This window comes from Harmonia axyridis, chromosome 7, assembly GCF_914767665.1.
Source record: "Harmonia axyridis chromosome 7, icHarAxyr1.1, whole genome shotgun sequence".
Classification (NCBI taxonomy): domain Eukaryota; kingdom Metazoa; phylum Arthropoda; class Insecta; order Coleoptera; family Coccinellidae; genus Harmonia; species Harmonia axyridis.
The window spans coordinates 25303115-25328644 of NC_059507.1; the positions used below are offsets into that span (position 1 = coordinate 25303115).

Here is a 25530-nt window from a genome sequence, read left to right on the forward strand (position 1 = left end):
TTTGTGTGTATTCAATTTTGAATATGTGTATGACTATTTATTATTATATTTTGTGATGTTTTCACATTCATTTGACAAGACATGTTTTTTTTATGGTGATAACTTGTTCATGAACTTTTATAATTTCTGTATCATGTACAAATAAAATGCTAAAAACATGCTATTTTTATAATATAGATAAATGAATAGGGGAAAATATTATAGTATTTCGTTTATTTGCGATTCTTTTAATATTGTTTTATTCACCACGAGGAGGTGGCTGTTTATCGAGTTCCAAGAAATTGCGACCAGATTAAGTATCTATTTTTTTTTCTTGAAACCGAAAAATTCACAAAATTTAAATTGAGCTGACATGTTATGTGGGTGAGACGGCATTAAAAAAAATTGTTTGTTGGTGTTCTATGAGTCCAAGGGGCAGCAGAAGCCACCCCCAAACTTGTTTCTCTCTAATTTTTTCTTTATTTTTTAACACTAAGAAAATTAATTTCGGATAGACTGACCCATTCTCAACAAATAAGGTATCTTCTAATTTTTTGCTGAAATTCACGGTTTTTGAGAAAAATAAAATTATCAGCAACTAATACGCCTGAGTTGTGGAGGCTAGAATTATTTTCTACCATAAATTCATCCAATAGGTGGATGTCAAAACGATATTTTCATTGAGAACTGGTACAAATATAAAATGAATGTAACAAAAAAAAAAACATTTAAAAATTTTTCACGAATCAAAAACTACTTCTCGGGCGGCATCTTAAGGGGGCTGTAACTGAGCAAGGGAAGGCTCAAAAAAAAAGTTTATATGAACACCCACCTTATTTTTTGACAGAGAATCGCTACCTGAATTTTTCGCAACTATTCATATAAAATTATGTATTATTTTAAAATTTAAACGGAAGCATATGACTTGAATTATGAACAAACAAATACTATAAGAAAATATAATGGTTGAAAAAAAAACATCGGAAATGGGAGGCACTGTCTAATATATTGCCACAGGCGCAATAGTACCTAGATACGACTCTGAGTATCAGATCAATAAAAAATTATGAAATGAGAAGGAATCTTACAGAGCACTTTTATTTATTGAACTTATCAGTTAAAAGAACCGAAATATCAACTATTTGATGATTGAAACACAAATTGAATCACTATAAGTAATTACAAAATGAAAAATAAAAAAAATGGTTTCTTTGTATTGAGAAACCTCCAAGCACCACTGTTTGATTACATCATTTTCCATCCAGGATCTGAAACACATGAGGCATCTTATGGATTTGTCATCTATGGCGGTTTCTTGTAACTGGCACAGCAGCTCTGGTAAATTGTCTTTCAACTAGAGCTAAAGATGGTGGCAATCTGGCGTTGATAAAAAATCTTTGACCAGTTTGGCAGACTTTGGAAAACATTTTCGTGCCTCTTCACCATTCTAGAATGTCTTCTGACATTCCTGAATTGATTATAAACATACTTTATTATTTGAAGTTTTATATTGCTCTATCACTTTATGAAATATATTGCGTGTTTTCTTTCTTTCATGAATTTTCACTTATATTTTCTTTCAGGATGCCACACCAAGAAAAGATGTAATCTTCGGGATATCAAAAAATTTTAAGAGTTGCACAGCAGTAATTGAGAAGAAGAAATTTTCTTATAAACCCTCTCCAAAGAAGAACGAAACCAAGGTGTTAGTCCTGAGTCATCAAAATTTTGTGAAATTTAAAAAGACTTTTACAAGACTTTTAGCCAAGAACAAGTTAAAAACCGTCGAACCTCTACTTCAAAATTTGAAAAATCCTGATCAAATAATGACGAAATTGGAAAGAGCTCTCGTCAACCACAATTTACGAATGAAAAACAATGATGATGATATAATAAAAAAAAATATTATAATGTTATCTTCGGAACTCATCGAAAACATACAATTAGATCTCAATAAGGAAAACGACGACACACATAAAAGGAGAAATAATCCGATATTGAACATAAAAAATCTTAATTCGAGAATTTCTGATGGGAATTCTGGAATAACTAAAAAGGTGGATAACATATTGATAGTGAACGATGAGATCTTCAAGAACCAAACTGCTGATGAGTGGGATAAAAGTAGATCTGATCTTACGGAGGAAAACAAATGTAAAGTAATATATTTAAATCACGCAGTTTTTAAGGATTTGAAAAAAGATGTAATATACCAAATATTGAATAGAAAATATTCAAGTTTCAGTAATCAAGCGATTGAAAATTCGCCGAAGAATTCAGTTGAAAAGAACTGTTCAACATATCGAGATATACCAATTGATCACCTGATTGCTGCAGTAGCTGAAACAAAACGTTCAGAATATGTCCAGAGGTCGAAATTGAGTTGGCAAGTATTTAAAAAATTGGAAGAAATCTTGAGGAAAGCAGAAATATTAGACTTTAAATCTCCTCGAAATGAATCGGATCAAAACTACGATAAAGACATAAAGCAGAAAGTTGAAAAGTCAGTATTGGATCATAAACCAACTTCATATAATCTGCATAAATGTGAAAAATCAAAGCGAAAAAAAAAAGTGAAATCCATTCAGGAGTGTGGAAGTAATGAGCTTAATGATCGAAGTGATGGGATTTATGAGCGTATAGAAGTTATTCACAATGCAAAACGCAATATAGGAAGACCAAAATCTGAAAATATAATCGAACGGAAAATACGAGAAGATACACCGAACTCGAAGACAAATGGAAGTAAAAAAGAAGGAAAACTATTTGAAATTAAAGCAAAAAATGATATAAAATTGAAGAACAAGAGCATAATTGAAATGGAAATACCAAAAAAAAAAAAGAAGAAACAAGACGAAATCATCTCAAGAATCCACAGTGCACAAATGAAAAATACTTCTTCGAAAAAAAAATTTTCTCTTGCTGATTCCAAAGAGGAATTTAGAAGTTCGAAAAAACTTGATAATTTATCGTTCAGCGAAAAAAAAAATTCACAAACAAAATGTTTGGTTAAGAATAATAAAAAATCTTCTTCATCCAGTTCGTACAAAGAACTTATCGCAGATTCAATAGAAAAGACCAAAAAAAAAATCAAGAAACTTTCATATCCCGTTGATAAGCACTCGAACAAAAGAAAAGATTCCAACTCGAAGGATCTAGCGGATGAAACAGAAACTAAATTGGTAGTTGAAGAATTACTTGCGAGATCAAGTCCTCCGAAAACTCCGAAACAGCATTTGGTTAAAAATCGGTCTAAAATACCCATACTAGGAACGCCAACGACGATCAAAAATTATATCGAGAAGGTTGCCACAATAGCTCTCGCATCAAAAGATATTCAGGAGAAACTGAAAATGAAAAAATCTCCAGAAGCCAAAAAATTGGAAATGGAAAACGCGAAGAACAAAAAGAAAGAAAGGGTGGAAAGAATTGAATCAAACGTGAAATCTTCGAAAATTGATGAACAAATCAAATCAAATTTTGAAAATTTCGAAAAAAATAAAAAGGGAAATTCTAAAAGCCGACGACATATTGAATTGAGGAACAATGAAAGAGGAAATGAAATATTACAAATTGATGAAATTCTTGCATTGAATTCAAGCTCAATTCTGAATAAGGAGAATGAAAATTTAACGACCAACAACGAATTAAGGAAGAAGAAAAAAACATCAGAGGAGATAGGACCAAAAGAACAAAATCCGCAATTGATAAAAATTTCTGACGATGCTGAAACTACTAATGTGGAAAACGAACATTTATTTCAAAATGAAAATATATCTGAAGAAAATAATTCGACACCACCGCAAAATCTCTGCAGTGGAAGTGACGGAGCGAAAATGGAAATAGAGAAAAACAAGTTATCCGATGAAAATTTTCACAAAAATACTGGAGATGAATATGAAATATCTTCGCAGATGGATTTATCAGAAACAAGAAAGCAAGAAAATGATGCCAATGATGAACTGAATCAAAGTAGAACAATTGAAAAGAACAAAAGTAATTTGAAATATACTGTTGGGTTTGAACTGGAAAAAATTGCGATGGAAGGTCTAACTCAACAGGAACATAAAAAAACTATTCCTATGTTTATACATAATGAAGGAAGAGATCAAAGCAGAGACGAATCTGATGAAAAATTAAAAATTGTGACAATGAAACAAAAGAATAATGTCATTTCAATGAAAAACATAGAACATTTCATTAGAGGTACATTTGATCATGATGAAACCGAAACTTTTCAAGTCGAAGACAAGATCAGTTTGAGAAAAGATATGAAAGAACGAAAATACTTTGCTAATATTTTGAATGATGTCTATCAGGACAATTGTACAGAACAAAGAAAAATAAACGAACCACACAGCGAAATAAATGAACATAATAAAATAAACGAACAAGGAAACTCTGAATCACAAAAGAATACATTAACTGACATTGAAATCATCAGAAGAAAACGACTTGTATATTTCGAAGACTTCATGAAAAACAGATCCTTACTGAAACCTCCAGAAGAAAACAAATTATTTAATTTTCAAGATAATATGAATCCTAATGAGACAGCTAACATGGAAAACTCTATACCAGATCATGGAATTCAATCTATCATAGAAAGAATCGACAAAGATATAGATACAAAAATTCAGTGTGAAAATGAAAACATTGACCTGAAAACTGGAAGTAAGCTTTGCGAAACAGAGACAACTGGAAACCACAAAATTTTAGATAAATCAGAAGATGACAATGTCATTGTTATAAAAGCAGCTAGAAGTGCTTCGAAAGAAAAGTTTGGCAGCTTCCAAGATATCACAAAATCCTTTTTGAAACAAGTACAAAGCAATTTAAACTTCATTATGGAATATCCAAAGAAATATAAAGAAATCAGTGTGAAACTGAAAAGATCCCAAGATGAATTCGAGCGTAACGTATCTACTCTCATGCAGGCAATATGTCAAGAAGCCGAAAAACTGAAGAAAAAACACTCTAAATTTGAAATCATTACCAAGAAATCAAGAGAGTTACTCAATAAATTCACCAACACAAGCTCAAAAAAACGGCCAACCTTCAAACCTAACCAAAAGTTCAAAATGAACATAGTGCAAAAGCTGAACTCTAAAATGAAATTATTCAAAGAATCAACAATCGACAAATTAAATCCACAAATGTATTCTAGCAACACCAAGCGGAAGAGTATGAAAAAAAAAGGAAACTGCAATTTTAAGGGAAAAAGAATAGAAGAACAAACATCACCTTGCCTTTCGATTTCAAACATTCAAACTAGATCAATCGGTTCTCTGTTCGCTGATTTAGTTGCTTCTGCTCTTACCAAGTGTGGAGATTCAATTATAAGTAAATATTCTGACTCTATCGATAAGTTACCTTCAAAAACTATGAATCGAAACATAGATACAATGACAAATCTAGAAGAATCCGAGATATTCATAAGAAATGATCAAAAAATATGTATTCAGAAAGATGTTCAGTTCTTGAGCGATAATGAAATTAAACAAGTAGTATATGATAGTTCTCTAGAGAGAAATGACTCTAACTCTATCTTCAACGAAAACTGTGAGGGTTATGGCAATTTACAGAGTCGGTGCGAAAAATCTATGCAAACTCAAAAAACATCACCTATTTCCTACGAATCGCCTGATGAACAAGAATTTCTTGAAGAGAAGGAATCTCAAATATCAGAAAATATTGCAATCAAACAAGATCGAAAAAAATCAAAAATATATTCACAGAAAAGAATGATAGGAGATACTTTCCAAAATATCGATCAATTCAGCACTGTGTTAAAAAATAATGGCATGGAATGTCTCAAAAGTTATAAGGATATTTATCTGGATGATCCAAATAAATATGACGTGGATTCTAACATTGCGATGAAAACAGCAGAAAGTTTCATTTCAAATCTTGTAAGTGATAAAAGTAATCCCTTATCTGAAGGTAAGACGTCTTTGACGGAAAAACTAAGCAATATCAGAACGAATAACGAATTTCAAACAGAAGGGAGTTGCGAACAAAATAAACATACAGAACAGAAATATATCTCAATCTTAGAATCCGAAAAAACTATTTTTTCTTTGTACAATACTTCTATTGATTCGAAAAACAGCGAAAAAGTTCAAAAAGCTCCCAGATCGTTTCAAGAGGTATGTTCCGATGATAGTTCCGGAAACAATTTCAACATTAAAAAAATATGCTCCTCCAACAATTCTAATAGCTTGAACCTTTCAGAATTTAAACCTTCCGGAAAATTTAAATCTTTGGAGATATCCGACCAGAATCCGGACATAGGATGTGAAATCTCAAATGGGATGTACGAAACACAAGAAAATCAAACGAGAAAAGACGAAATCGAACTCGCTTGCAAGTTAAGCGATCATCCAAACTCTCTTGTTTGCCGAGAAAAGAAGCAGGACGAAGTGAGATCAGTCTTGAGAAGGTGTGTGTCTTTAGATAAAACAGCACAAAAAGTTCTCCAGAATAGTTATAAGTTTGAAAACATAACAGAAATTTTCTTGGATCTCGAACATATGGGAAAGAGTATCTTCAAATCTATTTTTCCCAAAAACGAAATACTCAGCAATAAATGTATAGATCACAGAATCCCGAAGGATTCTAGGAAACAGTTTATCAATGAAAATTCGTGTAACAGTTGCACGAGTTCCAGAGAAAAGAAGCACATGGAATTATTAATGGATATTCGGAATAAAGCTCTAGAAAATGAAGAGTTTTTCGACGCCGAGAACAATGATTATGAGGTCTTATACAATGATGATTCTGCCAATAATAAAGAAATTAGGAAAAATCGAACAGCGTTTATTTACGAAGATATAATCAAAAGTAGCGAATTCAATGAAGATAGAAAAGAAGGTCTTTCAGTAGATCCTGAGGAAAATCCATCTAATAGAAAAAGAGATTCATACAATAATAATGAAAATTCAATAGGACGTAAGTCTGTAATAATAATCAACGACATAGGAGCTACTTCTCAGATTCTAATTCGAAAAGATTCATTCATTTTGGCTTCCGAAAATATATTGGAAGATAAAGACAGAACAATCTCTCTAGATAATTATACTGAAAAAATTGTATTCGAAGTTGATACGGAGCAAAATTCTACAGAACATAATTCAAAATCGAACCTAAAGCATAATGATGTAGAAAATGAGTTATTGTCATTTGAAATCGAAGAAGGATCGAAGTTATCAAGAAATCTAACCAATAATAATGAAGAAAGTGAAACCATGACAGCTCAGAGCGAGAAACCAGAATTTAGTCTCGAAAAAAGAAATTTAATTGAAACGTCGGAATTGAGAAATGAAAAAAATAATATCGAAGAATCGAACAAAACTAAAAAGCATAAAATCTTAGAAAAATTTGCAAGAATTAAAAAACAACAAGATGAATCAGTCTTTGAAATCACTGACGCAGTCCAATTCGATAGAACGAAAAAACAAATTTTTCAATCTAAGAAGGTATCTCAAAGATTGAGAAAAAATATTTTATCAGAAAGAAAGCAAGAAAGAGACGAAAAGATCATAAACATTGGCAAACATTCACTTCCTTCGAAGGAGGTTTGTTCACCGTTAGATACTAAAAATAGTGACACCGATTTCAAAAATTTACTTCTGCAGAACCCAAAGAAACTGATAGAAATAGCATCAAGTATCATGAGCAAAAGTCAATATTTAAGTTTTCTTTTGGACGTAAAATCGACTAAGGATTTAAAATCCCACTGGATCGATAAAATCAAGAAAGCAATTTCGCCAACAGAATCAATGAAGAAATTGGACAATGTTGGAAAAGAAAATGATGGAAAAATTTATATGAAAAATCGGAAAAATAAAATGTTATCTGAAAGAGCAATCTCGCCAACGAAAACACAGTTCTCAGCTTCAAAGAAGTCTAACTTAGGAGAAGATAAAAAAAATTTTCACTTGGATATAGACAACTTCAGAGCAATAGAATCTCAAATGAATTCGGGGTTTCATTATGAAGGAAATCAGAAGGAAAGTATCAGTAGTCGAAATTCAAATATTGAAAATGAATATTCTTGGAATTATTCGGAAAATGATCCTCTTCCATATTCCTTGATGAGATATCTAGATATTCCTCTTCAGGAGACCCATGTTGAGAAAACAGAAAAGTATGAATCATTCGATCAACTGATTACCAGTGGAGATGTAAGTAGGAAAGAAATAGAAAAAGTAAGAAATGAAAAAAGGAATAAAGATGAGTGTATTAACAGTTCTATCGATTTACCCAGAAAAGAGTCCATAAAGATGTCTGATAAAATATTTGAAAAGCCCGTTAGTTTAATGGAAGATAAATCAGAAATAACCGTTATTGAAAATATTTCAGACAGGCTATCAAACTGTAGCGGCCCAGTGTCATCGATTCGTAGCGAAGAAGTGTTTCATTCCAATTCCCCAATATACACACAGAGTGTTCGCAGAACACTGCAGGAATGTCCCACAGAATCTCAAAACACCAAATTGGATAAAAAAAAATTCAATGAGCCACTGAAAAAAAACGTAGAGAATCACGAAAATGCATATCCATCAATTGTGACAAAGAATCTTCCGACCATAGAAAACACTGACATTTCATGTAATTGTCTTAATGATGAAAGAAAAATTCGAGTTGTGAGTACCAAATCCCTATCCGAAGTATTGGAGGAGGACCCCGATCTTCTCAAAAAATTGAGGCATAAAAAAATGATGATTAAACAGCCCACAGTAGGAGAACCCTCTAAAAAATTCGAGTATAGATTTCATGATTTCAGAAAAACGGAAGATCGATGTGAACAGTTGAAAACAAAAAGACAACAAGAGCACAAAAAGGTTCTTTTAGATAAATTCAAATGTTTGATACAAGCAAGAAAAGTGGCAACAGAAAGGAATAGACAAAAACTTCGACTTGAAAACCAACAATTAAAACCAAAAGTCCTGGAGAAAATAAACTACTTTCAAGAATTAGAAATTAGTCCAAACTCTGATATAAAAACGGAAACAGTAGAAGAAGATAACAGTTCAGTTCCTATCAAGAAGAAAAAGGTTTTATACAAGAAAAGAAAAAGGATAAACGAAGACGAGTTGGTGACATTGGTTCAAAATCATCCATCAGTTCCAGTGAAGGTAATAGCGACTGAAATTGTTGAAAAATGTGACACGGAAAAGCAAAATGTAATTCACATTCCATGGATGCCTACTTGTGGAGTCGATGCTAAGAATTAATTGGATATTGAAGAAGTGCGTTAAAGTTTTCGATTAATAACTAGAATTTTTAGTGAAAATTGAAATAAAATATGTGTTGTTTACGTTTTCGGTTTATGATTTGTAATAAACATGCTGTCATTCACATAAATGTTTATCATTATCACTCAACGACATTTATGGACATAATTGAATTTGGCAACATGGTCCAGTCCTATTATTCGAGACCGTGCTTGGCTCAAAATTCGAAAACCACAAATATCGTGAGAAAAAGCTATAGCTCTCTTTTTAGGAAACGATCGCTCGAAAATAAAGAGTTGCCATTCTTCTTCTTCTTTTAGAAGAAGAAACCAACATTCATAAAACTGATAAAATCTTGAAATATTTCAACTTCAATTTCTCTCATTCTTGAGGAAAAATTTTCGAAAGAGCTCACGAGATATCCAAATACTGTATCAGTCTTATGAATGTTGGGATTGCTGATTTAATTTCCGTTTCCAGATTCGTGGCAAATAATTTTTTTGAAGTTTATTTGAGAAAAAATAGAGAATATTCCATTTGACACGAAAAGTAGATATTTATTTCAAATAAATGTGAAAATGCCAAAAATCATTGGTTACAGGTTACAGCTGAACTAGTGGTTGGATTTTCAGCAATGTCTGCAGACTTTATCAAAACTTATAACAGGCCAATTGAAAAGTTCCCAGTCAACCATTTTTTTGGCAAAATTCGATTTTATTATTCAACATAGTTGCCTTCGAGGGCGATACAGCGATTATAGCGACCTTCCTACTTTTCGATAACTTTTTTGTAGTAGGTACGTTTCAAAAAAGGCCTCGGATTCAGCAATTACTTCTTCATTAGCGCGAAATTCCTTTCCAGCAAGCATTCTTTTGAGGTCTGAGAACAGGAAAAATTCGCTGGCAGCCAGATCTGGCGGATACGGTGGATGCAGAAGCCATTCGAAGCCCAATTCATGCAATTTTGCCATTGTTTTCAATGATTTGTAACACTGCGCATTGTCTTGATGAAACAGCACCTTCTTTTTCTTCGAATGGGGCTATTTTTCAACAATTTCATTCTTTAAACGATCCAATAACGCTAAACAGGGTGTTCCTAAATTGAACGTACAAACGAAATAGGGAGATTCCTTAAGTGAGTTTAAAAAAAAAGTCCCATAAACATGGGGTCGCGAACGTTTCGTTTTCTAGATACAGAGTGTTGAAGTTTGAATTTTTTTCAAGTTTTTTTCTCATAGTATCTACACTTCACAAGATATTCAACTGAAATTTGGCATAGATATTACATTTGAGAGTTCTCACCACGTGACATGGCAATTTCGATAGAAGATCTACAGGGTGATATTTTTTCTGGAACACTGCCACCTGTTCTTCAGCAGAACTTTTTTTTTGTGAGCAACTGTTAATTTGAAAAAATGTAGAAAGAAGCTTTGTTCTTATACTAAACTTTTCGGTCTTCTGTAGTTTTGTCGTATCTACCAAAGATTTCGAGAAAAAAAAATTTGAACGATTCTCTCGAAATTCTCGTAACTATGATAGGAAGGCCAGTTTGTAATCTGTGGTGAATGAATTCAGTGCCAGTTTTGACACATCAAATTATTATTATGAGCCGAAGAACAGAAGCTTGTATAAGAGTTGGGGAGGACATTTTCAACATTTGCTGTAGTTCAGTCCTTTGAGGTTACTTAGTTTTCTTGAAGACATTCGAAATATGATGAACTTCTCTCATTTGTTAGAGTGCATGGTCCTTCGCACATTTTCATTAGTGAATCTTGGTTGCATACTGATATTTCTGATTCTTTGGTCCTCATTCCGAATTACCAATTATTTAGGGGGGACAGTGTCACTACGAAGGGCCATGGTGGTGTTTGTGTGTACGTTCGACTTGACATTTTGGATAGATCTACTGTTGGGTCTGATCAAATTGTAGCACCTGGTATAGATAATATTTTTCTCCAAAATTCACCTTTTGTAATTGTAAATTTGTATTCGGCTGCGTTTACCGCCCAAGAGATGCTCTTTATCGCTATATATCTGATATATCGCTCTCATCAGGTAATGTTCTGACAGTTGGTGATTTCAATTTACCTCACTTATCCTGGCCTCACATATCTGGACAACAGGCTGGATCATCTAACTTCAGTTTTACTGGGATGTTTCTTAAGTCCAATTTCTTCCAGCAAGTTGACAAGCCGACAAGATAACACTCAGGTCAAACTCCATCTTTACTCGATTTAGTGATAGTAAATGATCTCGATCTTTTAACTGATATTGAATATCTTCCACCGTTTGGGAAATCTGACCACGTGACGATCTTCTATTCAGTTTCATTCTCAAATTCCTAAAGCAACTCAGAGAAAATATGTATATGTGACTGATGAAGTTGCTCTCAATGAAGATCTAGCTGCTCTGGACTGGAATTGTCTCTTGCGGGATTTGGATATTGACGAGATGTGGAATAGATTTATCGATGTTCTCAATGAGAATGTTTCATCCAATTCTGTTCGTAGGGAATTTCTCAGTAACCCGTCTAAACCATGGATCACTCGAAATATTTTCAATATGATTCGTCGGAAGAGGAGCCTCTGGAAGAGATATCTGGCTAGTCGTGGACAGGAAGATTATGTGGTCCACCGTAAGTACTCCAATATGCTTTCTAATTCCATCAATGATGCTAAGAAACAACACGAGCTTAATATTGCATCGTCTAAGGACCCAAAAAAATTTCATAAGTATGTTCTAAATTTTGTTGATACGAAAGTCTCCGTTCCTGTCATAAAAAACTCGTCAGGTATTATTTGTCAGAGTCATCTAGAGAGTGCTGAGGTTTTTGCAGACTCGTTTCTCGGCGCTTTCACAATCGAACAATCGGGAACCCTACCTAGAGTTACATCAACAAGGCCATCTGCTTCACTTAGCAGCATTTCTATGTCTGTTGATGTTGTTGAGGACAAACTCAGGGGTCTCAGGAGCAATTCTGCCCCTGGCTTGGATGGACTGACTACGGGGCCCTCGAAAGCTTGCTCTCTCTCCCTTTCCACCCCACTGAGTATACATATTCCCTCGAATCGAGGAGAGTACCTACAGCATGGAAAAGGGCAATAATCACACCAATTTTCAAGAAGGGTGACAAGCTTTCTGCTAGTAATTATCGCCCTATTAGCCTGACATCAGTTGCCTCCAAGGTGTGTGAAAGAATAATGGTTGATCAGCTGCAGAATTTTACCCTTACTCACAACATTTTGCCAGTATGGGTTTTTACCGGGGAGATCAGTGTTGACATGTTTAATGAAGTTTGTCGATGACTGGAGTAAGTCTGTCGATTCTGGTATACCAATCGATATAATCTATCTTGATTTTTCTAGGGCCTCCGACAGGGTACAACTTCGTCGTCTCGCTCACAAACTTGAACACTTTGGTGTGGGTGGTGATTTGTTGCATTGGATTATATCCTTTTTTGGTGATAGAGAATTTCAGGTCCGTATTCATGATCAGTTGTCTTCTCCCAGATCTACCAATAGTGGTGTGCTGCAGGGATCTGTCTTAGGTCCTCTGCTTTTTCTGTTATATGTCTCTGATTTGCCTTCTCTTCTGACTTCCATCTGCTCTCAATATGCTGACGATCTTAAATTGTATGCCAATCCTCTTCTACATCATTACATCCTACAGAGAGATCTTGAGACGATTTCGAGATAGTGTACTGAGTGGCTGCTACCCCTGAATGTTGAAAAGTGTGTGGTCTTGCATGTCGGCAAAAATAACCCGAGACATAGCTATGTTCTGCAGAATACTGCTAGACAGCAGTTTTTGCCAAATCGAGTGTTCAACGTCTGGAACAATCTGACGGCGGATATTGTTGGGGCCCCTTCTGTGAACTCGTTCAAGTCAAGATACGATGGATGGTATACTCGGCGGTGACTTTGTATATTTACCTTTGTGCTTTTTGGTTTACTTTAGTTTAGTTTTTCTAATGTACTCCTGTTTAATTCATTTTTTTTTCATTTCTAAGCTTTTATAGGTTCCTAACCTCAGCTCTTATTTCATGTAATAATAATAATAATAATAATGAAATTTCATCAAGTAAGGACTGAATCCATTCAATATTTTGTCGGATCTAATGTCTTTGGAATATTGGAAGTATTGTCATCCGATATTCTCTTGAATGTCTTTGGCTCTGGTGACGCAATCAACATGAGTGTGTGAATAAGGCTTGAAATCATTATTCTACATCTAAATGAAAAATTTTACCGAAATCGAATGCGTAGTTTAGAAATTATTGTTTCATCGAGATCGAATGCAATATCAGTCAATTCTAACAAATTAAATATCATCTCTTATAATTGTGAAGTATGACGACCTTTATATGATGCTATACAGATGATAGGTATAGGTCCTTTTTAGGAAAACTGCTTTATTGAAATGCCGACGTTCCGATATATTTGATATCTTCTTCAGGGCTATCAACAGTCAGTTTTCCGTGTTAATAAAATTATATTATTTTACTTTGAATGAAATAATTCCAAGGAACGAACACTTCCATCAATCTCATTTTACCTAGCACATTCACCAACTGAACTAACATTATGTTGTCACAAAGGAAATGAATTGATTTATAAGTGTTTCTTGAGTAAAATTTTATTATTATAAATGGCATTCTTACAGCTCGTTGAACATGCATTTTTTCTTATCAAACAAATTTACAAAAATATCAACACATAGAAAATATATTTTAGAAATCACATCATTGTCAGAAATAAATAACTTCAATGAAGTTGCAATTATCACAGATGTGTTAAAATTTCATTCATGAAATAATTGAAATGCCTCTCCCAAAATTCTTCCAAAACAAACACAAAAACATGAAAAATAAAGAAAGAAGTATTAAATATATCCAGTTGTATCATAACATCTTAATTCATGAATACAAAAATTCGAAGTGACATAAAATCTCCTCTCTTTTTGAGTTTCTTTCACATCTATGCTCAGTATTGGATGTCTGCCAACAATTATTTTTTTCTGGTAGTTCCTGATGTCTAATCGTTTCCAGCAAGAAACATTGTAGAAATAAACCTAAATAGAATATTTTTATGGTCAATATAAAAAACATTCAAGGTAAATCAAACTTGAGAAAATCTATAAACTTAGATATTGCGAATGTTCTTGATTCAACAAATATATAAAGGGTTTTCCAATGAGAATTTTTTATATTGAAAAAAACGAGTATATTTAAAGAGAAATCAATAGATGTTTATTTAATTGTAAAGATTAAGGTATGCCATTAACATATGGCTACTGTCACTGTCACTGCAAAATTTTCAGAATTTTTGTAGCGGGTATCGATCCATCTTTAGTAATGACGTACTTTTTACTTGTCAAATGTAAAAGATGACAGCTGCTTAGATAGCGGGCTATTCAAAATGGAACCTCTTATTGGAAAACCCTATACAATAATTATTATGTAATCGTTCTCTGACAACATAAAATTGCCAGGCTGTTAAGCACTAATAGTTAAATGAAATATGTAAGTTATTATTATTTTGTTTAATAGATACTTACATCTCCAGTATCAACCCCCAACAATAGAGTATTCGCATATACAAAAATACAAGTAACAAAAGAACGGAGTGTATCCCATGTGTTGAAAAGTTTTCTACTGCATTCATCATTTGGTCCTAATATGAAAAATTCGATATATTCTTCCTTTGTGAAAGAATCATCCCTTCCTGCAAAAAGCTGATTTAATCATATGTTCAAATGCTTTCAAAGTTTTTCAGAAAAATATGATCATTTAGATTGTAATTGTTTTTCACGTAATGTAGGGGAAGTACCAGGGGTACCGAAGTTATCCAAAAACTTCTAAAAAGACTTCAATAAATGTTTTCGCTTCATCGAAAGCCCAGACAAAGAAATCTTTTCAATAAAATGGACAATTAAAATTCGTTAAGAGAGTTTCAGTTATCGAGTAGTTCAACAAGAGCACCCAATAATTGCAATGTGAAGGAATGTTTATGTTAGGAGCAGAATAATCGTGGACTCAATTCAAAAATTTAAGAATGCAGTAATGACTATTTCGGGATTGTGAAACTTGGTTATGAAAGAAGGTGGCAATGCTGAACTTTTTTTGCTGAATATGATTTCTTCAGCTGCGATAGAGCCCTGGAGAATGTGGGCGGTACTACTCGTAGAGGAGTACTATTGGCATCTCGACGTGAAGTTGGTCGGTGAAAGTGCTGACTGCTCCCAGGAATTGATGCTGTAGTTTGTAAGATTGATTGTAAACCACGGTTTCTAATTATATTAGTTTTGTATATTCCATCTTAAAATCTTCATATTAACACAGTATGAACGGTTTTTGGATTCACTCACACAATGTGTGTGCAGCTTTAAATGAGTAGTGTGTTTTTTAGTTGCTCCTGTGGAAAATACGTCGTGTCACTTCATCTGATATCCGAAAATTTGTTTTTGGTTTTAATCCTTCGGTTTACATGGTGTTGAGACGTCTCCACAAGTTTGAGCCCCTTAGTGACAAACTTGTATCCTGTGAGTCTTTGGTACATCTAACGACGTCAAACGAATGAACTAAATTTGATTAATACATATTATATGGAAGAAGTTAAGAGAGAGGACAAAATGCTGAAAAAAGTCGCTATGAATAATTAAACAATTGACTCATAGCAAATCCACAACCCTGCGTAGTTCAAAACATTTCTGATCCATTTCTGCACAACACAATTTGATATTCTTTTTCAGATCATTTCGAGTTTGAAAGCATATTTAATGAATTTTTTCTTTTATTGTGTTCTAGACATAAAAATACAAAGGAGTACGATCGGGGCTCCTGAATGGCCATCTTACTGGATCGTACCTTCCAATCGATTGTTCTCATCTCAATAAATATCCAATTCCAATAAAAAAAAATTAATTTGAATCCAACCCCTTTACATTTTTTCCTACCCACCATCATCTCGATCCCTCCCATTGTGTTCCTTTAACCACTTGATATGCCTCAATAAAAAGTTACACTTTTCCTTAAAAATCTATAATGTAAATAATTATCCGAATAACAATACTCATTTAATTCAAATGAAACTGTAATTGAAAATTGAAAAATTTTTTTTCATGCCATATTGGTAATGAAAAAAAAATGTGGCTTCTGCCTATTGGCAGAAAACTGAGATTTTATTAAATGAATACTTCTTTTTTCAGTTATTAACAGTGACTAATGAATTTTATGTTCACATAATAGGTGAAGTGCAAAAATGAAGTAAATAAACGAATAGGTACTCTGATAAAAAATATAAACAAATAAAAAAGAATTTGAATATTCATAAAAAATATATATTTCATATAACAATCATCACTGGAAATGGTAGAAACAACAGAGTAAAATTAAAAAGTTATATGTACAGAATGACAAAAAACTAAAGCAGACATTATAACAAATATATAAAGTAGTCTTTAAATACTTGCTGAAAAATTTAAAATGAAGAAAAAAACAGTAAATATATGAGGTACAAAAAAATATTCGAATGAATATTTTTTGAGGAAATTTTACACTAAAAAATTAGACTTGAAACATACTTCAAGAAACTTTATATTTCAAGCTTCCATCTATTGGGTTCCAACTTTTCCTCTTCTTATTTGTTTTTGATTTATAGTAGCTTTCAAACTCGTTTTTCGTCTCCAATAAATAATAAACTTTTTTTTGTAAGAAGAAGTGTTTCTCCTTTCCAACATCAAACATAAAACTTCTTTTACCAGAATGTTCTTAGATTCAAAATGGATTTCCGTGGAAGTACAAGAATTAACCAAATCTGGTGTTGAAGAGGATATACAATGGTGCTTGATAAGAGTATATAGGTCTAATGTTTTTTTTTGACGTAATTTCATCAAATTTTTTTTCGAACTTAAAAATTCCTACTTCCCTACCCGTTTTTCTATTGTTATCAATGCTCTTTTAATATTATCCTTCTAATACCTTCCACTTATTTAAGCATTAACTGGCCTTTCCTGATAGTTTAGATAACTCTTCCCTATGATCTCCCACAGTATTTTATTGGATATGACCTCAAAGGGTCCTACTTTGGATTTTTTTTTTGATATAGCTACTGAATGAAGAGTTCTTTCTCTCTCCTTTGGTGTATCTGAAAAATAATAATGATAAACTTCATAAATACCGACATGGAACGTTTTTGATAGTACTTACTTTCACTGTATCATATTTTTTGTTATTTTTGGTTAGTGCTTTCAATTTCAATAAGAGAAACATATGAAGTTTTTAAATTCCGCACAGAAATACTAGCTGAGCTCAAAGTGATGGAGAATATTATATTTCGTCATTGATACTTAGTTTGTAAATTCCTTTATGATCTAACAGATGTGTTTGATAGCGTATGCACCACTGCGAATTAATTCAAATTTTTATCGAGCTAATGACAGCTTGAATTGATTCGAACTATTGCAGCCAGTCTATTAGTCTATGCTATTAGTTTCACAATTTTTAGAACCAGAACTGGACACTTCCAAAATAAACTTCAACTGCACAGTCCTAGGATCTTTCAGAATTTGGTATCCAAAACAAACCTAATTGAGTAACTCCTAGAGAAACCTAACATAATTCGAATTATTTATTTGAAATCGATTTTTTTCTTCTTTTTGTTTTCATTAAAAATCCTGAAAATAATATAATGATCATATTTTTCTGCTTAAATTAAGATGGATACAATTCAATACAGTTTTCATAATGAAGATATTTCTTCAAGATTCCTTTTCACTACTTTTGAAACAGATAATTTTTCAAGCTTACCTAATGCTATAATGATATCATCTCTTAAAATCTGATATGTTATTCTGGAGGTCAAACTGAGACTAGTTTTCAGCTTTGCTTTTCTGATAAGCTCACCCATTTGAACACTATCTTCACCAGTATTATAATGAAATTGTTGCACTTCATTGTTGATGACAATGGTACATATTCCATTCCATATATTTAAGCAATTTGGATAAAGGGAAGAATAGATTCTGGAGAACCATATTTGAATTAATGTATTGGTGTTGCCATCATGATGGATTTTAACTATATTTATTCTACCTCTTGCCTTTTCAAAACAAATATAGTTCTTATATACACTGAAAAAAAGTTTTTTGGCAATGGACTATTAATTTAGTTCTATTGATAGTACCTGTGATTAATGACATCCTCTATAAATGTATTATTATCATTGAAACAGTCAATAACTAGAGCTCTAGGATAAGCAATAACACAACAAGTATCATTATTCTCCCAATCTACAATGGTCAAAAATCAGATATAGATTTATATATAGATGCAATGTTTTACCAATAAAGCTGATTTTTTTCACTCTTGTTGCTTTATGACGTGAAGTATAAAATGGTTTCCAATGTTCTGTGAAGATTTTGACTCTTCCATCTTCAGAACCAACAGCAATAAAGCGACCTGTACAAATATTTCAATTGTTTAAACTCACAATAGAAGCTTCTGTTCAGAAGAAAAGATTTCTTCTATATTTTATATTCTATTAATTGGTTTGAAATCTGTGTATTACAAAGCTTCTATCAGACAAGTTATTCATTCACACTTGTCTTAAGATTTTACAATATCCCAAAATTCACAAAAAAAATCCATTGGTCAATCAGAAATATAACAAACACAAACCTGAAACTGTTATACAAGAAATACGAGGAATTTCAGCTGGACTGCTCACAATTACATATCTGATATCTTCTTGTAAGTTCTGCCAGGATGACCAATTGTTATATATTTTCTTCCACTTTTCTGAATCAGATCTATCGTATTTGTCCACATAATCAACAAGTTCTTTCTCTGGAATCTCTTCATTGCAGCACCATTTCCAAATGGATGTTTTCTGTAAAAAAAGGTTTGTACAATATTTTAATAACAAACGTTCGCTACAAAAATTGATGGAAAAACTGATTTTCTTGTTACACTTCAACACTTGTACATACAAACAACCTACTTACTTTTGATAAATATTCTACCAAATCTTTCCAATTATAACTCACATCTCTTGCAGTTCTCAAAGTTTTTCCGTCGCATTTGAGAAGAATTTTCTCAATTAATTCAATTGGCAGTTCCATCGTCAAAGTCATTCAGCAGCAACAATAAATGCAGAGTTCTTTTGAATAGCTGCACAATGCAACTATTTTTAAATACGTTCCTGCACGTATTCTGCGAAGGACAATATTCTCTTTGTTTATCTACTTTGGTTATCCTAATTTTGAGATATAAGCATTTTTGTAATTTCATTAGTTATTTTTTTAGGTTAACTTTAAAAATCATCTACCATAAACATTGTTGAAATTGATTTAATTGATGAAACTCATCACATCATTATTAATGAGGGGGATGTAAAAATAATGTAGTAACACTAGTAACTAGTACTAGTCTATCTTCTTTCACAGATTTTTTTATCGTGATTCTATCAAAAACTAGTAATCCCAAATTTGTGATTCTATTATGTGGTAATACTGGTAATGGCTATAACAAAATTACTAGGAAAAGGAATAAAGGATAGAAATTTACTGGCATAAAGATGTAGTTCACACATAAGTAGCGATTCAAATTTCAAGTTCATCTTCAAGCCACCTGTCGGCGGAAACAGCAATTTCATGCGTAGGGCCGAAAACTTTAACGGCGAGCATTTCTGCAATTATTAACGGTTAAATTATATATATATATATATATATATATATATATATATATATATTCTATTATATATATATATATATATATATATTCTATTATATATATATATATATATATTCTATTATATATATATATATATATATATATATATATATATATATATATATATATATATATATATATATTGAGCGACTAACGTTAACATCTGGTCCCCCCTTGGCCCCACCTGTTTTTGAAAGTTGGCGTCGCCACTGTAATGAATGATTATTCATAAATTACAATGATCTCACCTTCCAATTCCCATTATTTGGAGCTGCTTCTAAATAACGAAAATATTCAGTTAAACTGAGAAAGAGCTATTTTCATTGTTCATTTTATTTTTTCTTGAATTAATATCCCAAATAACACTTTTGTTTACAATGATCTTCCCAACACTGAATACATGAAAACGAATGTTGTAGTGGTGGCAGCCTACCCTTGAATAGAGAATGGATATAGTGATAATATCAACACTAAATATTAATAAATTTGAAGTAACTCTTTAGTTACTTTAAATTTAATAGTGCGATTCGTTATTAGAATGAATATTTCATTGAACTAATAATAATTATTAATATTAATTCTATGGAATATTTAGACATAGAGATAGAATAATATGTTATCATATGTCTGTACTCTATACTCGAAGGTTGTATCAAAGACTAACTAGTAGCATAGTATAAGGAAAGGATAGTAAGCCAACCGCCGTTTGACGGCAAGGAAATAGTCACCAGGGGTCGCTACTGTAGTTGGATTTCGTGACTACCCAAAGTGGAGAAGTAACTCGATAATAGATGGCGCTGAATCATGAAAAAACCTAGAGATATCATTTCATGACGACTGGACCTGATTAGTGATTTCATGATAACTTGTAGCATTGTACATGTTTATCACAAATACACGCCACTGGCGTAAATGCCTATTACAGAGCAGAAAGTATATAAAAATATAGAAATCTTCTGACCACTCTATTTCAAATATTTTAGTTCTTCAAAATAACACCAATTTTTTCAGAGGGCTCCACTTTACGGACCAATTTTTGACAGTACAATTCGAGTTAAACGTGAGTACAACTAGATGGTGCTCAACATCAACAAAATCGAAAAAAGCACTACACTGGCTTACTATCCTTTCCTTATACTATGCTAGTAGTCTGTGTGATATTAGGTCTATGGCGGTTGTATCATTGAACTATTATTATTATATTATCACAGACTAGTAATCTGTGATATTATTATCAATTCTATGGGTTGTATGTCAATATTCTATATTCTATATCTATTTTTGACATATGTGGCTATGTGCATTGTGCAGACGTTTGACGTTTGTCTCTGGGCATGATTGTTTATTCAGTGTTCCGTTCCATGAATATGCGTACTGCATACACTCCCCGCCCCGTTGTAAAATCATACAGGTTGTTATGTTTTAGCATTTTTGCTTTCATTTGGATAATTAATAAGTTCCTGCGTTATGTATTTGGTAACGAGTGATATGTTGATTATTCTGCAATTTCGACGTGAAGTGTTTACAAACATCGTGTAATGACAAATCGAGTGTAATATTATTGTATTTCATGTCTATCTAGTTCAAAGTAAATAGTGGAACAAGTACAATGGGGATCACTCTACCCCCTTTAGAATTTACTGAGTGTATCAGTGATAGCCCGTATTTTCGCGAAAATTTGAGAAAACATGAATGTGAATTGGAAATTACAAACCAACAAATCAAAAGGATTATCAAGGAAGTCAAGGATTTATTGCAGGCAGCAAAACGTAGGTTTTTTTTTTTTTTGAAACAGATGTTACAGAAAAAAATGTATTTGTCAAATGAACGAACTCTTGAAATCAAGTAGAGAAAATAGTACTCAAATGCGGAGGAATTGCGAGTTTAAATACATTGCAAAATAAGTGTTATGACATCAATTGATTACTGAGTAGAATATAATAAGATTCAACTTATGGATCTGGTATACAATTGATTTTTTTTGCACCTTTGATTATACATTTTTCATCACAAAATCTGTTAAATTTAAAATGTAAAAGTCTTCCATTGATAATCTCGATCTCGTTGATATCTCTTTATTATTCTTTCAAGAAACAGTTTTTGATGACTGGAGGTACACTCCAATCTTTTTTTCGGGCATCTCTTTGTATCCAGAAAAAATATTTGAGGAAATTGTTCTATACCAAAGGCACGGGTGTGAAACCAGAACGGTTGAATAGTGGCAGATTAAGACAATTGGGGCCCTAAAAGCAAGGCAAATCTCCACATTCGTATTTAAAAAATAGCCTATCCAAATGAAACTTGTAAAAATAGATCATATAGAATTCCTCTTAATTTTATGAACTTGAAACGAGACCCAGTGGTGCAAATTTGGGATATCACTCTCAGGTTTCACATTTTCTTATTTGTAACTATTCTCAATAATTACATCTACAGAGAACGAGGGGTAGAAAGGGACACAATCCCCAGGCTTGTCATCTTTCTTCACCCCAGAAAAAGTGGAACCACTTTGGAAATTTTCAATTTTTTTTGGTCATATTTTTAGGCTTATTTATTACCATATTGAAAATTTTTTTGCTCTTCAATTGTGGGAGAAATCGTGAGTTCTGCTTCTGCTAACTTAACGTTAAGCTGGCTAGGCTCACGTTTGAACTAACTGCCAAATTTCTGAATTAACGTTTTTTTTTTAATCCTTGGTTCTCCTAACTTAACCTTTAAACTAGCAGAACACAATCAAAATTCCTCTGAATAATTTCTCTTACATAGTAATTCAGGGGCGGATCCAGGCGATGTCTGAGGGGGGCCATAGAAAGTCATGGCCTCGGTCACGGCTCAAATACACACATCGGAAAAGTCTAAGGATATTCTTCGAAATGATTGGTTTTGAGTTAAATGAAAGAAAATTCGAGGAAATTATGTATAGATGTATTCAATAATTGTTTATATACTTCAAATAAACCGAAATTTTTATAATGAAAAAGTGAAAAAGTGAAAAAAATCGAAGTCTCTAAATTGCGAAAAACATAGTAATTATTCTTAGTAATTTTTTATCGAAAATCAATTCAAGTTTGGCATTTAATACAATGTGTGGCCTCCTCGTTGATTAATTACGGCTCTACACCTACGATTCATAGACAAAATCAGATTGTTTAGGTCTTCCTGATTTAAATTTGTCCATTCAGCTGTCAGAAGCTCCCTGAATTCTAAAACATTTTGGACGTTTCCCATATTTGGCGTAATCCTTCTTTGAAGCATGTCCCATACATGTTCTATCGGATTCAGGTCCGGAGATTGTGCTGGCCATGGCAAAACATCAATTCCCTCATTATCCAACCATTGTGTCACAATACGAGCGGTATGGGGACGAGCATTGTCATGCATCAAATGGAAGTTTTCACCAACAGCTTCTGCATAATGTTGTACAATTGGTTGCAGAATATTTTCCAAATATTGCTGAGCTCTTAGAAAACCATCAGGAAAAACGAGCTCTGTTCTACGTCCAATGGAAATTCCTCCCCACACCATAATTGTACCACCTCTATAACGGTGTACTTCCTGGACGTGTCTCAAGCGTTCTAAATTACCAGATCGTCTCCATAGTCTTATTCGACGAGAATCTGGATGATATTCGAATCTTGATTCTTCTGTGAATAAAACTGTGGACCACTCATTGACACCCCAATTTTGAAACTCACGACACCAATTCAATCTTGCAGCGCGATTTCCTCTGGAAAGTGGTGGACACCTAATAGGCCGTCGGGAATGAAGATCGGCTTCATGAAGACGATTCCTCACAGTATCTCGCCCAATGGTCAAATTATGAGCCCGTTGAAATTCCATAACCAACTCAGGAGCCGTTATAGTGGGTTGCCTTCGGGAGGTCAAAACCAAAAATCTGTCTTGAATAGCAGTTGTACAACGTCCACGTCCTGGATGATTTTCGGCAGGATTTCCAGTTGTTCTGAAACGCCTCCACAAACGACTTATAACACTTTGTGAAACACCCATTCGCTCAGCTGCATCGACTTGTCTCATGCCCCCTTCAAGTAAACCAACCACTCGATTCATCTCTTCCAAAGTTAAATGATGTCGTTCCATAACAAAAAGAAGTTGATAGAAAAATATTGTCGATGTTATAACCCAAAATCGATCTAACGAATGCATGAAATGATTAAAATCAAATACAAAAATTTTAACTGCGACATTCATTTTTTTTATTTTTATCATATCTCCCATATTTTCTTGGCTAGCATATGTATACAACCAAAATTCATTCCGCATGATGATTTCAATTGATAGTCTGCAAAAAACTTGAGATGAAAGCAATATGCGATTTACCATGCGAGATATACTGAAATATCCTTAGACTTTTCCGATGTGTGTAGATTAAGAAAATACCGAAATTTTTTGTTGGTATCTACTGGGTCAAATGTATTTTTATTGAAAGATGGATTTAAGTAAATTCAATTTCCAAAATTTTTGTAGGAGAAAAATAAGTTAAAAAAATTCCACATACTTATGTAGTTCATAAAAATATGTAGATATATTCCATAAGAAAAAATCCATTATTTTTGCATGAAGAACAAGGCTTCAATTACCATAGATAGAATGATTCAATATAGGTCGAATATGCGCCGTTTTATTCGATAAATTGTTGCCATGTTGTATCGTTCCTATTGGCAAAAAATTTAGGCAGTCCATTTTCACAAACCTCTTTTGAAGCAAATTTTTACCAGGTGAATTATTTGTCAGAGACAGGAACATATGGTAATCACTTGGTGTCTGGTCCAGATTATAAGGTGGATGCATAAGAACATCCCAAACAAGCTCCTATAGCTTCTGACGAGTCACTATCGATGTGTGTGGTCTGGCGTTGTCCTGATGGAACACAATTCCTCTCATACTGGCCAAAGCTAGCCGCTTCTGAGCGATTGTTGCCTTAAAATAGTAGAAAAAAAAAATAGTCGGTCCATTTGTTGACAGTAGAGACTGTACCCGAGTTAACAGTTGTGCTTTATGGAAGCAGCTCCACGCGTAGATAATTCCCTGCCAATCCCACCTTCCTACTCCCTAGTCGTTTCCGACGGCTCACTGTGTTTCGACCAGGACCGTTTTTGCTTGACGTTGTCGTCGTAAATGACCCACTTTTCATCACCAGTCACCAACCGTTTCAAAAATGAGGCGATGTTGTAATTCGCAGTGAAAATTCGGTCCATGCGGTGTTTTCGTTAACTCGCGTGACACCCATACATCTAGCATCTTCTTGAGACTTTTTTTATGTAGGGAAATCCACCCCTTATGGACATCCAACCAATCTCGACAAATGTAAAACACCTGTCGGCTTCTTGAGACCTGCAAATATTGTTCCAAACGGTTTATTTGAACTCTTTAGTTCTTGAGTAATCGAAACAGGACTCGACAATGTCCATGGTTTTATCGATATTTTCGACAATTGGCATCTTTGACAAACCAAAATTGCACGTGATTGGCTATTACAGTAACCGGTGTGAACTTAGCGGACTGACGGAAACACCCGAAGACGGTGACCAGTGGCTTGCAGCAAAATAACGATTTCTCATGGAAA

The 25530-nt window shown here is 33.2% G+C and overlaps 3 protein-coding genes across 5 annotated transcripts in view; 2 read left to right on the forward strand and 1 right to left on the reverse strand.

Annotated features, from left to right (window-relative positions):
* Nucleotides 1-9344, forward strand: part of LOC123684164 (MATH and LRR domain-containing protein PFE0570w-like) — a 28573-nt gene extending 19229 nt beyond the window's left edge. The window contains exon 3 of the mRNA XM_045623321.1: nucleotides 1563-9344. Within this exon, the coding sequence (XP_045479277.1) occupies nucleotides 1563-9218 (7656 nt within the window). The 3' untranslated portion in view covers nucleotides 9219-9344. The remainder of the gene's footprint in view (nucleotides 1-1562) is intronic.
* A 4490-nt stretch (nucleotides 9345-13834) lies between these two features.
* LOC123684375 lies at nucleotides 13835-19795 on the reverse strand. Of its 2 annotated transcripts, XM_045623607.1 has the most exons (7): nucleotides 19220-19795; nucleotides 18894-19104; nucleotides 18558-18674; nucleotides 18400-18505; nucleotides 18024-18346; nucleotides 14774-14940; nucleotides 13835-14287 (listed from the first exon to the last, which is right to left on the reverse strand). In XM_045623607.1, exons 1-7 carry the CDS (start codon nucleotides 19346-19348, stop codon nucleotides 14099-14101), a joined length of 1242 nt encoding a protein of 413 aa, XP_045479563.1. In that variant the 5' UTR covers nucleotides 19349-19795; the 3' UTR covers nucleotides 13835-14098. The 2 variants fall into 2 exon arrangements, with proteins under 2 accessions (XP_045479563.1, XP_045479564.1); XM_045623608.1 differs by lacking the exons at nucleotides 13835-14287; nucleotides 14774-14940 and adding an exon at nucleotides 16570-17361.
* A 1478-nt stretch (nucleotides 19796-21273) lies between these two features.
* Nucleotides 21274-25530, forward strand: part of LOC123683780 (rho GTPase-activating protein 26) — a 34882-nt gene continuing 30625 nt past the window's right edge. The window contains exon 1 of one of the 2 annotated variants that reach the window (XM_045622669.1): nucleotides 21274-21715. In XM_045622669.1, the coding sequence (XP_045478625.1) occupies nucleotides 21556-21715 (160 nt within the window). In that variant the 5' untranslated portion in view covers nucleotides 21274-21555. The remainder of the gene's footprint in view (nucleotides 21716-25530) is intronic. The other variant, XM_045622670.1, reaches the window with a different exon arrangement.